Source organism: Labeo rohita, chromosome 22, assembly GCF_022985175.1.
Source record: "Labeo rohita strain BAU-BD-2019 chromosome 22, IGBB_LRoh.1.0, whole genome shotgun sequence".
Classification (NCBI taxonomy): Eukaryota; Metazoa; Chordata; class Actinopteri; order Cypriniformes; family Cyprinidae; genus Labeo; species Labeo rohita.
Window position 1 is genome coordinate 61028880 of NC_066890.1, and position 15325 is coordinate 61044204.

The 15325-nt window shown below is 34.0% G+C and overlaps 1 protein-coding gene across 1 annotated transcript; it reads right to left on the bottom strand.

The window, feature by feature from the left end:
* Positions 1-1652: 1652 nt before the first annotated feature.
* Positions 1653-14980, bottom strand: LOC127153601 (NACHT, LRR and PYD domains-containing protein 12-like). The gene is given in 10 exon segments (XM_051094784.1): positions 1653-2793; positions 4211-4257; positions 4740-4901; positions 5388-5561; positions 7437-7610; positions 9378-9551; positions 10209-11007; positions 11010-12010; positions 14034-14198; positions 14826-14980. Coding segments are annotated over 9 exon segments (3213 nt in total). The 5' UTR covers positions 14186-14198; positions 14826-14980; the 3' UTR covers positions 1653-2263.
* Between the last annotated feature and the right edge of the window lie 345 nt (positions 14981-15325).

Consider the following 15325-nt stretch of genomic DNA (forward strand, 5'->3'; position numbering starts at 1 on the left):
TGAATTACTATGAAATTTGTTTTTCAGTTCAACGATGACACACACATGACTTATATGTGTTGTTACATTGAGCACAGTTGCTGCATTGATAATTCCAGTTTGTAGTGGGATTCATTAGACTAGAGGGTTTTTGTAATGCATTTTATACAAGTTTATGGGGCACCTCTCATGTTGTCTTTTCAACTGGTTGTCCTTATGGTTTAGGCTATGTTGGAAAAACATCTAGCCTACTGAACCAGGGTATTATTGCTTATAAAAACTCTATTAGAAGAAAAGATTTGAACTACCCAATGACAGCACACTTTTTTGAGTTTAATCATGATGTTTTGTGGCACTGAAAGTGTAAACATGCCCCCAAAAGGTAGAAACTGTAAGTTACTTTTACAGCAACTGAAAAGTATACCTTTAAAACTGTGTAACCTGTGGGACTTAATGAGAAACATTTATGGAATGTTATGCTGTGAGAGCAAATAACTATTTATCCTTGTACATAAATTATTGTTAGTTCCAGTATTTGATGACATCAACTTGTTTTGTATCAATTGAAAATTTACTGCCTTTTGAATGTACACTGATATATAGATTCAGATATATAAATATTTTTGCATGTTTCATGAGTGGACTGTATAGACTCTCCTTTTTTAGTGTAGTTTTGCTTGTTTGTGTGGAGAGTAATATAGAAATAAGATGTTTAGGGGTGCTGTATTTTAATTAATTAGTGATGTGGAAGAAATATTGAAATGTGTCAATATTAAATTGTAACAAATTATAAACTATTTAAATAAGCACACTGATGTCAAATACTTCATTGACCTTGGAATAATGAGAAAAAATGACATAAAACTTCACCTGCCATTCAATTTTAATACAGTAACATTTACACCCTGAAAATTCAGATCATTTCTAGAATGTTCCTAAGACAAATGTTTTCCATTATCATATCAGAATATCATATCACACCTGACCTCAGACCAAAACTCAATACTTAATATAGATTTATATTTTCAAATTAAATTAAAAATATATATATAGGCTTAAAGATACAAATCACAGTTAATGCTGGGATATTTATTTACATTTTTACAGAATTTTCTACATGTTATGTTGTCACTTGAGTAAGGAAGGAAAAATATAACTTCATTTTTGAACAAAAGATATGGCTTTTTCAAAATATAGTAGTGTGATTGGGAAAAATATAACTGTGTACTAGAAAAAAAGCATCAGGGCTTTATATTGTATATAGTGCATTGCAGAATTAGAAGTCTGGAAATTTTTCTTTTATGACAAAAATCATTATGATATTAAGTAAAGATCATGTTCCATGAAGATATTTTGTAAATATATCAAAAACTAATTTCTGATTTACATATATATATATATATATATATATATATATATATATATATATATATATATATAAAATTATTATTATTATTATTAATTAATTAATTAATTTCATTATTTATTTTTTAACAACATTTGAAATTGTCTATTATCTGACCTTCTGTCAGAGGAAACTTAAAAAAAATACAACAACAACAACAAAAACATTATGAAATAAAAAATATTCATGATTCTATTATAAAATAATTTGACACAGTATTAACACTTAATGACATTTTAATGATAAAATCAATTAGTATCACTGAAAAAGTGGTCAGAAAAATATTCATGACACAATTATAATGGCCCCATGACAGCCAATGTCAAAACCAACCACATTACAGCTTAACGTAATGTTAACCCATAAAGCTAAGTAGTTTATTACGTTTAATTAATCTGCTATGTCATGTTTATGACAGATTTATGACAGGTTATGTATTGGTTTATGTCAAGTTGTCATAACAATGGCATCTCAAACAATGTCATCTTTGCATTAAAATTGACATTGACACTTAATGACAGTTGTCATAAACATGCATATAACCTCCTTTATATTCATGACATGACACATTATGAAGATGTCATTCTTATGCAAAGTAAAGTGTTACCAAAAAGACTTCACGGACATTAAATTGTTGTTTGGATTATATTTAATTATAGAATGGCCCATATGTATATGTACATAAACTTATTTGCGACCCTGTAATGATAATTTGCACTGGGCCCAGTAGACATTTGCTGGCTGATTTAAGTCATACAACAAAGTGAAAATCTTACACTTGACCTTGATTTTTTTGATGCACCCTATATAGACACACATAAACACTAAAATTAAATTTGTATGTTTTTTACTCATCTGTTGTGTCTCACTGGAGGTCATTTAAGCACACAGAGACAATGAACTACCAGAATAAACTCCAAATCCAGCATAGAGATGTTCAGTGAATGTGCTGTTGAATGTGTGTAAGTGTGTGAGTGTGTTTGTGTCAGAGATGCTGTAGAAGGACAGAACACCAGCCGACACATCTACATACACTCCTACTCTGTGAGAGCTTAAAGGAGCAGATATGACTGTGCTCTTCTTTTTGTGTCTGGAAATTAATTTGTTATTGGTGCAGACCAGACTCCAGGATTTTTCATTGCATCCAAACTGACAGTCATCACCTTTCCCTTTCCTGCTGATTCCTTTATATGTCACTGATATATAAACCCCAGACCCGCTCCATTCAGCCTCCCAGTAACAGCGTTCAGACAGACTCTCTCTACACAGAACCTGAGGACACTCATCAAATCTCTCTGGATGATCAGGATACGGCTGCTTCTCTGAAACACGTGTCACCTTTCTGTTCCTCTCAGACAGAGAGAGATGAGTGTTTACTGTTTTTAAATCCAGCGTGAGAACACGTACATCTACAGAAGAAGAGAGATTATAACATTATAACAGGGATCATTCCATTTCAAGTGGTCCAAATTTGTAAAGTTTATTTATTTAAAGAACATTTATTTATTTATTTATTTATTTAGAGTTATAACTATTTGCAGTGCATTAATTGATTTAACCACAGTGGATGTAATTGTGTGAAACATTTACAGAAGCTTCAATATCCCAGCTCAGGATTGCCATAGCTCCTTGAAACAAAAAGCTGATATCTACAGCACATTACATGAGAATATATAAACATTTTGCACATTCTTGTTTCATAGAATTAGAACCAATGGATTTCCAAAGATGATGGTCAAAATGGCTCTATGTTCCACTTTTATGGTCAGTTTATAATGGGAAGGTTTCCAGTATCTGTTATACATTTTTAGGGAGTTCCTAGGTAAGCACAGTGCACATGATTTATGGGGGTTAGAAAGTGCAATTTTTAAAATTCCCCTCATTTTGGGATTGATTATCTCTCATGGGATAACAGATAGGACTATGCAGTTTTCACAGATAAAAGTCCTCAATGGCAGCATTTTGATATAAAATTATGAGTTTGAGATTTTGCTGGTTACAGAGCTAGAGTAAATTTTAAAAATGAACAGATATCATAAAAACATTACAAATAAAAAAGAAAGAAATGCTAATTAAGAAAAATGTCAGATGGATTTAGAGGCTTTTGCATCTGAACTCTTCATCTGTTATTTTAATAAGCAAAAGTCAACCAAAGCAGAGAGAAGACAGAGAGGCTCAAAAAAAAAAAAAAAAAAAAAAAGAAAATAGCCTATTACTTTTTGAATTATGTTATTATAATTATTTTTATTTAAAATAACACAAAAAATTATAAGTGAACCCTAACATTAAAACATAACATTAACATTAAAAAATAATAATAATAAAAAAATGCAGGTAATGACCCCTTTAATATAAAAAAAAAATATGAATAATTGTAATCATTTTACTACTGTTTCTTCTAATCAAGCACCTTTACAATTTTTGGACCACCTGAGATGGACTGAACCAACACAACAAAACAATAATTATTTTGTGTGTGTGTGTGTGTGTGTGTGCACCTGGTATTCATCACGTTATGGGGACCAAATGTCCCCACAAGGATAGTAATACCAGTAAATTTTGACCTTGTGGGGACATTTGTGAGGTCCCCATGAGGAAACAGGCTTATAAATCATGCACAATTAGTTTTTTTGAGAAAGTAAAAGTGTGCACAGTCTCCTGTGAGAGCTAGGTTTAGGTGTAGGGCGATAGAAAATACGGTTTGTACAGTATAAAAACCATTACGCCTATGGAATGTCCCCATAAAACATGTAAACCCAACATGTGTGTGTGTGTGTGTGTGTGTGTGTGTGTGTGTGTGTGTGTGTGTGTGTGTGTGTAACCTACATTTCTGTAGTCCTGCTGTAATCCTGAACTCTCCTCCATAATCCATACTATAAAAAAAATCAGATTTTATATAAACAAAAATTGGGCATTAAATTGAAGATCAATCTCTCATCAAAACATTCATGTTTTATTGTTATTATTATTATTATTATTATTATTATTATCATTATTATTATAAACAGACAATTTTTCATTTTTATTTTTTATTTTTTTTTGGCAAACATGAAAAGTTTTATGTGGGTTTATAAGGTATATGTGTCTATAGTTCCTGATTTACAGCCTCTATCATTGGATTAGATGCTCATGATTTGAGCTACAGACTCATGTTTACATTCACAGATCATTTGTGTCAATATGCTTTAATACGTGTTTTAATCAATAAATGATATTTATCTGCAAAATCTTTTGCCGTTCAGATGCACTGAGCTGGTTTGTTTTATTTAGTATCATAAGGTCAACTGTGATCTCTGAGTCTGTATTTTGGATATGTTTTACTTCATACACCATACTTGCGTATACTTGAACATACCTTATTTTGTTCAGTCTGTAGTTTGAATTAGACAGCAGCTTAACTAACGTATGTCCTGGGTGATTGTAGCTCAGATCCAGCTCTCTCAGATGTGAGGAGTTTGAACTCAAAGCTGAAGATAGAAAACAGCAGCCTTCTTCTGTCACCATACAGCCAGATAATCTACAAAACACACACACACACACAAACATTTAACATCACACCATCTGTCACATCAGAACTGATCATGTACAAAATCACAACATTCAAATATATATGTTTTAGTGTTTTTTATGTCTTATTGAAAAAAGGAGATTCAGCAATTTAGTATATTCTGGTTTCTTACATGTACTAAAAGAGAGTATTTATATTAGTAAATAAATAAATTGATACATAGTAAACATTTGCATTTTTAATCAGTCTAGCGGTAGGATTTTTGTAAGGTATGTTGAAGCTTTTGGGTTCTAATCCACCCTTGTATAATTTTTTCCCATATTAAAAACAAAAAGATGTTCATCAGTGACAGGGACACATTTGTGTGAATTTGTTTTGTGTTTTAACTGGAATGAATGGTCTCCACAACGTTTAAGCAGTAAATTAACAGAAAAGTCCAGGTAATGAGCTGCCAATACTTTTTCCTTTTTTTTTTCTTTTTTTTTTACAGTGTACCTCAGTATGTTGAGTTGACAGTTTGGACTCTTCAGTCCAGCAGACAAAAGCTTCACTCCTGAATCTTGTATGTCATTGTGACTCAGGTCCAGCTCTCTCAGAGAGGAGTTTGATGATTGTAGAGATGAAGACAAACTTTCACAGCACTGACCACTGAGATTACACCATGTCAGTCTATAACACAGGATAAAATGTATAAGTCACTCTGGGTTCTGGCAGAACTGATCTGAACAGTTTCAGTTTTGCATTGTCAGTTTTACAGGCAAACAGAAAAATCTTGAATTAAATCAAGAAATGGCTTTGAGCTACTTTGGGCAAAGTAGGAAAACCTTAAAGACAGCCAGACTCATCTGGGTCCATCCTCATCTGGCAATAAAATGTCATAAAACATAATATATAGGTCCAAGAAAATATGTTTTCAGTTATCTTTCAATGCAGTGATAACAGCTTGTGTTTACGATATTACAATAGCATAGGAACTTACTATAACAACTTACTAAACAAAAATTCTCTCTCAACTTTGCTACATATCACGTCTGCTCTAGTTTGTCTGTTTAGAGTTATAGCATTGTTTTGTATCTTAGTGTCTGTGTTGTTACTGTATGTCATACTAGTTGTCTAGAGTTTGATTGTAGAGATATAGACAAATTTTCACAGCACTGATTAATAAGATCACACTATGTAAGTCTATAACTGTCAGGATTCTGGACTTCGTGTTCCGTGTTTTACCCCCAGCCTTAGCTCCTATTTCCTTATTTGGTCACATTTGTATTTACATTTCAAAGAGTTCAGTTATCAGCACCACAGTGGAAAATGAAACTGTATCCGTGCTGACTGGCCCGGATCGGCACGGAACAGAACAAAACGGTTAAGCAAAGAGAATGGTTCGGCCCGATAGTGGAAAAGCGGCTTATTAGTTCCGGCCCTGTTTTGTTTCCCTTTGTCTGGTCTTAGTGTTATTTTGCTGTACATGTCTTCTTGCCCCTGTCCTTGGATATTACCTTGTTTTACATTTATTAAAGACTGTTCATGTTGACCTCGGTTTTTTCTGCATCCTCCCTACATTGTACACTGTGACAATAACACAGGATGACATTAATAATACAAAGGTTTAGTTTAGCTACAGTCAGCTGCATTCTGTGTTGCACTCAGTGTTGATGGTGCAGAACTGATCTCAGTATAAGTTTGTTCATCTCCACTCAACGTAACGTTGCCAATTTAATATATATTGCCCTTTATTAACTGTTTACCACATAACAAAAATATCAAGATCATTATTTTCATTAAAATCATATTTAAAGCCAAATAAATTCAACTTTTCATTAGAAGATCTAGACGCTGATATAACAGAATATCATTGCAACAAAATGATCTGTTGTGCAGTTAATCACCTGGCAAACCATTAGGCAGTAAATGGTAGTTGTAAATGGTTAGTAAAGGGAATGATTGTGGTGAGAAGGTCAACTCCTTCATTTAACACACCTGATTCAGCTCATCAGCCCATTAGATGAAAGATCCGTGAACTGAACTAAGTGTGTCAGATTCAGAAACATACAAAATATGCAGAGCAGTGTGCCCTGAGGACTGGAGTTGAGAACCACCGGCCTAGTGTATATGTGTACTAAAACTTTAGCCTCCTAGCTACCATGTCAGAAGCTGCAATTCCAAAAGCAACAACAACAACAAAAATAACACCACTTTCTTACATAACGCACTGAAGCAGACCCTACATAGAGTTAATAATCTATTTTTGAGCCATCTATATCAACCAATTCAGCAGCACCACCATGGACAGCACCTGGTAAAGCTGCACGTAAGAAGTTATATCTTAAGCAACCTCTTAAGGTATAGTTCGGGAAACACGCCTTAGGCGTACCTAATGCAAAAAAGGTATACCTTTAGAGTTTTCGTGTAGAGCGGTAAGGGACAATGTTATCAGAAAATGCAGCCCAGATCACAGCTGGTAGTATCATGGAATTTAAAACAGTTTAATGCTGTGTAGTAATTAGATGGGACTTAAACGTTCTGATTTATATGTGTTTTTCTTACCTCAGTATGTTGAGTTGACAGTTTGGACTCTTCAGTCCAGCAGACAAAAGCTTCACTCCTGAATCTTGCATGTCATTGTTACTCAGGTCCAGCTCTCTCAGAGAGGAGTTTGATGATTGTAGAGACGAAGACAAACTTTCACAGCACTGACCAGTGAGATTACACCATGTGAGTCTATAACACAGGATGAAATATGGCTCAACAATAAGTTGGTGGGTTAAAAAATGATGAGCATGGCTTAGATCACATATTGATCACATGACTAATACTCATCAGGAGGTGAATCCCGATATATCTACTGACAGTCAGCTCAAATGAACGTGAAAACACACCTGTTTTACAAGCGCTTAACTAACTCACAACTATAAAGTAAGTCAAGTAAGTCAGGTTTATTGGTAGAGCACATTTCCAAAATACATATTGTTTCAAAGCATTTGTACAGAGAATGCATGTTTCACTTCTACAGTGTCTTTTGGTCCTAATGAACATACAAACAGAAAAATTTAATTTAATTTAATTTAATTTATATAATTAAGAAATTACTTTAATGTCTTTGAGCCACTTTGAGCAGCTACAGGTGTCAAGGAAAATGTCTCAAAGGAGGAAAACCTTGAAGACAACCAGACTCATCTGGAGTCCGTCCTTCTCTGGCAACAAAATAATGTCATATAACATAATACATGGGATAATTAAGGTGTTCAATTATACCAGGCTTCATTGTTTGTAGAGAGAGACACAGACACAGGTAATTCACTATCTATATCTCTCTCTCTGGATATAGTTGTCAGTCATCTAGTATTTCTATCGTAAAACTGTTGACTAATACTAAATGATTTGCAACTTCCATCTTCCCATTTGGGAAATGGAGTCCAGAATGAATAGGAAAGGTAAGGGATGGAATGCCCTCTAGGGGAGCTCATGGGTACTCCAGCTGGAGATCGTGAAAACAACAACACACTCTTAAATGGAAACAAATCTGTCGAAACAAGAATATGCAAAAAAAAAAAAATAAATAAATAAAAAATCCAACACAACCACCACCACTCATACTGGGAGATCAGGAGGTTCCTGTGACATTATGGTCGAAATGCCTAGAGTATCACCTTGACAATCAACTGAATGGAACCACACTGTGAGTGTTTAAAAAATGCATCTCAACGTCTTCACTGTTTGACAATGTTTGTGAAACATGGAGCTTCTGCTGATGATTTAGTAAGTATGTATTGCTCCCTGATACGATCCTGTCTAGTTTGTGCAAATGTGCTGTTAGTTGGTTTGCACAAGAAAGCAAAGAGCTTTACTGGAAAGCATGAAGAAGAGAGCACAACAAATTATTGAGAGATTTGCTGACACATCAATACATCTACCTGATTTACAACTTTGAAGAGAGCAGGCTACCACCAAATTAATACAAGAGATGGCTTAGAATGATCATCCTCTACATGATCTTTTTTTCCATCAACCAGGGGTGAAAGCTTCTTAAAAAGCAAAATAATTTGACATTATTCAAAGCAAGGATAAAACATTATGTTCACATTAGTTCTACCATTCCTTTGGATTTTAGATTGTGCAATGAATATAATGTTTATTGTTTAGTTGTTTAGATGGTTAGTTTCCTTTTAGCAATTGCACTTGTATGTTTAATAATTTTCTATTTGTATTGTATGTGAGTGATATTTAATGTTGTATGAATGGATGTATATTTGTGTATGTATGTACAGATGTATATGTGTGCATATGTATATCTTTTATTATTATTTGATGTAGTATTATTGATTATTTATTTATTTATTTATTTATTGAATGTCTGTTTTTATATTTCTTAAGTATTTTGTGTTTGGTTCTTCTTGCAATTTTATTTTGCAATGCAATTTCTGCAATAATTCAATCTCAGTATTGCTAAGCAGAAATGTTTTTCAGGAAGTTTATTTGTTTTCTTACCTCAGTATGTTGAGTTGACACTGTGAACTCTTAAGTCCATCAGAGAGAACCTTCACTCCTGAATCCTGCAGGTCATTGTGACTCAGGTCAAGCTCTCTCAGTGAGGAGTTTGATGATCGTAGAGATGAAGACAAACTTTGACAGCACTGATCAGTGAGATTACAGCCTGCAAGTCTATAACAGAAGATGAAATTGATAAAACTTATTTAATAAACTAATACAAAATTATTTTATTATTCAAGTTCTGATCAATCATCTTCACAATTTAAAACAATCTCTGGATTCATGACTTGAATTTTGATTTACTTAATTGGGTTGCTGTTGTTTTTTGTTGTTGTTTGTTTTTGTTTTGTTTTGTTTTCATTTCTGCCTAATTACATGATTACATATGATCATTACTGATGTGCCATTTTATTGTAAAGGACTCATCTCTGGTCATTTCAGTCTGACCTCAACATAATGTTCGTCAGAACAGTAAAAACAAACTTGTTTGTTTGTTTTTAACAAACAAATAAAAACCCAGCCTGTTTAATTATAAGAGAAAGGGTGACTCTTTATGAAAACAATTTCACTCAATTTATTTTATTTTTCCCTTTATTAATTAATTAATTAATTTATTTATTTATTTATTTTTGTGACTAAACCTCTGCACATGGTTTGTGAACTTCCTTTTGCATCTGACAAGGTGTTTGGAGTGAGTTGGGAGGGACTAAACAAATAAAAAGTTTTGTTCTCTTCAAACAGATTCTGATTTCCCTTTAAATTGTTATTATGCCTTAACATAACAGACACACTTCAGATGGATATCTAATTACATAAAACAATACTCACAGAGCTTTTTTACAGTTTGCCACAACTGGTATCAGTCTAAGTTTACCCTCATCTGATGTGTTGTATTTCGTCAGATCAAACTCCAGCACCTTGTCTGATATCTGAAGCATGTAGGCAATTGTTGAGCAATGAGCAGGAGATAGTTGATTCACGGAGTGATTCTCTAATTTCACAAACTCCTGAATCTCTGTGTACAGAGTCTGATCCTTCACTTCCAGCAGACAGAGGAACAGATTGATGCATCTGTCAGCTGAGAGACTTTCATTACCCTTGAGTTTCTCTTTAATGTAATGTGTGATTCTCTTGATACTCTCTGAGCTCTTCACTGTGCGTGTCAGTAGATCCTGTAAGAGTCTCTGATTGAACTCCAGTGAGACGCCCAGAAGGAACCGCAGGAACAGATCCAGGTGTCCATTTTCACTCTGTACAGATTTAAAAACTGCTGCTTCTAATAGTAAGAACAGAGGGTTTCCACTGTACCTGAATAACTCATTATCCCAAAACAACTGTAATGATTCATCTTTCTTGACTAAAAAGCAGTAAAACAGGTATAAAGCAGCAAGAAACTCCTGAAAACTCAGATGAATGAAACTGTAGATTTTCCTCTGATGAATCACCGATTCCTCCTTAAAGATCTCAGTGCAAATTCCAGAATACACTACAGCATCATTGATGTCTATGCCAATCTCAGTCAGGTCCTCCTCATAGAACATCACATTTTCCTTCATCAGCTGTTTGAAAGCCAGTTCAGCAAGTTTCATAATCACATCTCTGTTGGACTGCTGGAGTTTCTCTGGATGTACATTTCAGTCAGAGTTTGGGGGATTTCTGCAATGTCATTTTGTTTCAGGAGGTTTTGAAGCACAGTGGCTGAGATCCAGCAGAAGACGGGTATGTGACACATGATGTTGAGGCTTCTTGATCTTCTTATGTGTGAGATGATTCTGCTGGCTTGATGCTCATCACTGATTCTCTTCCTGAAATATTCCTCCTTCTGAGGCTCATTGAATCCCTGAATTTCTGTCACACGGCTGATGTATTTTGAGGGGATCTGATTGGCTGCTGCTGGTCTGGAGGTGATCCAGATGAGAGCAGAGGGAAGCAGATCTCCTCTGATGAGGTTTGACATCAACAAACCCACTGATGAAGACTTGCTCACATCATAAACTTTCTCATCATCTGAAAACATCAGTGTGATTCTGCTTTCATCCAGACCATCAAAGATGAACACAACTTTGCATTCCTCATAAATCTTTGAGTCCAGTTCTTGAAGTTCAGGATGAAAGTCCAGCAGAAGTTTGTGAAGACTATATTGCTGATATTTAATCAAGTTCAGCTCTCGAAATGGAAGCACAAACATGAAATCTACATCCTGATTGGCTTTTCCTTCGGCCCAATCCAGAATAAACTTCTGCACAGAGACAGTTTTTCCAATTCCTGCGATGCCTTTAGTAAGAACAGTCTTGATTTGGTCTTTCTCCTCATATCCTGGTTGAAGTAAGGGTTTAAAGATGTCATTGCAACTGATAGGAGTGTCTTGTGTTCTGGTTGTTTTCTCCATCTGTAAAATCTCATGTTGTTTATTCACTCCTTCACTCTCTCCCTCTATGATGTAGAGCTGTGTGTAGATACTGTTTAGGAGGGTTTGATTCTCTTCTAGTCTGATTCCCTCAAATAAGGTCTCATACTTGTTCTTCATGCTGGTTTTGTGCTGGTCTTTGAGTCTCTTTCTGATGAGGGTATGATTGTCAGTGCAGGTCAGATGGGACATCAGTGATCCGATCACATAATCTCTCTGCACTCTACAGAAACAGTAAGATAAATAGAAACACTGTTAAAAGAGAAAAAAATGTAATGTTCCAAAAACAACACACAACACCACATTTAGAAGTGTCAAATCAGACAGTGTCCCACTAGCTGCCTAGAAACAACTAATTTTGATAGAGGACAATTTAGCTGAAAACTATATATATATATATATAGATAGATAGATATATATATATATATACTGTATATATACTGTGTATATATACAGAGAATAAACTAATTTATCACCTATTCCTGAGGCACATGGTGCATCATCTTTTCCTACCACTATTTTGAATATAATATGTAAAAAGATACAAAGATAACAATTAAATGGAATTGTAGACAGCACTTCAGGGGTTCGCCAGTTGGTGTTTGGGACATGATGATACATCTAAAATGGTTCAAATGTTTATCTATTTCACCAGCCTTTAATTTTGAAATGATTATGAGCCACAGCTACAGATATATTTTATCTTTGTTAGATTATTTATATTATGAGGATTATTTAAGTAATAATAACCCTCATAATAAGTAATAAGTAATACTCTACTGAGTGTTCATATTGCTTGTAGATTATACTAATCTTTTTTTTCATCACAGATGCGGTTTTTGCTTTGTCATTATGGTGTTTGGAGATTGATGTGGGGGAAGGGGGGGTATTTAAGTAATATAAAGTTATATAGTAACATGAAAAACATGAAAACATAAAAAAAAGCATTATCACAGGATAGTTCTGTTTTTGTTATTTTGTTTTGTTAATTTATGTTTTCCCCTTTCACAAAATGGTATCTGTTGAAAGTTTTATCACTTTTGAATAGTTAATATTTTACCTCTAAGATAGGAATACAAGGGTTGTGAACACCTGATAATAATGCATCGGTGCGTAGGACCAAGTCTATTAGAAAAAAAGGAAGAAAATGGATCCCACACACTACAGCTTGCATATATAAAGAAATATTTATTTACTACAACATTTTGGTCACTCGACCTTCTTCAGGTAAATAGTACACTCAAAATATCAGTTCAAATAGAGTAATCTTTTGCCGTATAATGATTAACAAACAATCCACAGCTGTTAACATTACACTACTCCACCCCAAACATCTTATTACTATACTGTTCTCCACACAAACAAGTAAAACAACATTAAAAAGGATCCATTTCATACAATCCACACATGAAGTACAAAAAAAAAAAAGTTTCAAGTGGGTGCACAAGTTAGTAGTGAATTAATATAAAATTACTCTGCAGTTTAAGGCATATGACACACAAATGATGACTTAAACATGTTATTACATTAAGCACAACTGCTGTAGTAATAATTCCTGTTTGGAAAATGGCTTGAATTAATTGAAAATTTATTGGCGTTTTTGAGTGTATATTTTGGTATTTCATATGTGGATTGTATGAAATGGACTACCCCTTTTTTGTGTAGTTTTGCTTGTTGTGTGGAGAGCAGTATAATAATTTTTTTATGGTAGAATATTTTACAGCATTAGATTGTTTGTTAATCATTATACAGTGCAAAATGATTGTATTTGAACTGATATTTTGAGTGTACTATGTACCTGACAAAGGTCAAGTGACACAAGGATTGTAGTTAATGAAGACATATGCTGTATTACATAAGCTGTAGTGTGCAGGATCCTTTTGATTTTTTATACTAGATTATCTGTAAGAGAGGAAAACAATGTTGGCTGTGTGTAAAAACCTTCATAGGTGAACCACATCTTAATTTCTGAAAATGTCCACATCTAATCCAAATTCAAAAACACACAGTTGTGAAAAGAAAGATAGAAATCATAGGTGGGATGAAATACACATTATGGGACCCTGAGGATCACACAAAGGGTTAACCATCACATTAACAGAGCAGGAAGTTCTTACAGATCAGATCATTTAATTAGATGTAGACTGAAAATTCAGATGATCATGAGCCACAGCTACAGACATTTACAGTTTTATCTCAGATTATTTATATTATAAATGCTGATAGTGGATGACTGTTTGCCTCACGTCACAGATGTTTTAGGGATCACTGTTCCATCACTGAGATCAGGTCGATTTTCCATGGAATCATTACTCCTCACAGACACACAACTGGGTGCTGGAGATGCTGCTCTCTGTGTGTGAACATCCTCCTCCACTCCCTCGTCACGGTGACTCATTTTACAAGCAGGGCTGTAGAATTAGACAATAAAACATTATACTTTATTGACTTCTTTAGACAAGGCAATGGAAATTCTCTATGAATGTCTATGCCACTTAATACTAAAACATTAATGAAACAAACTTTATTTTCCTGATAGACTTATAAACACATTCACACTCTGATCCAAAAAGCTTTGGAGGAATAATCACCTGTCAAAATCTGTTCATATCAATTCTTAAGTTAAATAGTTTCAGAAACAGCTCAGATCTGAACATCTGATCTTTGATCTTCAAGTCTTTTTTAGCTTTTTGCTTCATGATTCTTCAACAACTTTGATTCTGTTACCTCACATTAACACCAATTACTGTATTTGACTTGAATTATTTATAGCTGTACTAAACTGCTGCTGCAGACATATAGTCACAGTTTTATTTTTGTTATTTTATTTCTGTGTGACTGCAAAATCCAGACTGAATTTGATCAGAAAGTATTTAAAGGCTGCCTAGAGTAAGAAAAACTCTCAGTAAAAAGGCTGAAGCATCTTAAAATACTCTTGCAATACAATAAGACAGAAATACGAATATTTACACATGCAGATTCATATCGATTTACCAATGCAAAAGCATGAATGCAGAAATAGTTTTGTTCAAACCTACCTCAGTCTCAACAATGAAGAGCATCAAACATAAAATTCATTCAGTTCATAAATCCATTCTGTCTCTAGACAGCAGCATTAAACTGATCTGTTCTCAAAATGTTTCACATTATTAACAAACAGCTTTGCCGTCATGACGTTGTTCACAAACTTCCATTTCACAAAATGGTAACTGCAGAAACTTTCACTTTTGAATGGTTAATATTTCATCTTTGATAGAGCAATACTAGTACAAGGGTCACAAATACCTATTATAGGTGTGTAGGATCAAAAAAACACAATCTAGCCACTGTTATCTGCATTAAAATACTCCACCTCCAAACATTTTATTACCATACTGCTCTCCACACAAGCAAACAAAACTACACTAAAAAGCTATAGTCTATTTTATATAACCCACACATGAAATACCAACAAAATTTTACTGTAGATGCACAAGTTATGACAGAATTACTCTCAAATTTCTTTTTAGTTCAAGGATGACACACACTAGGGGTGAGA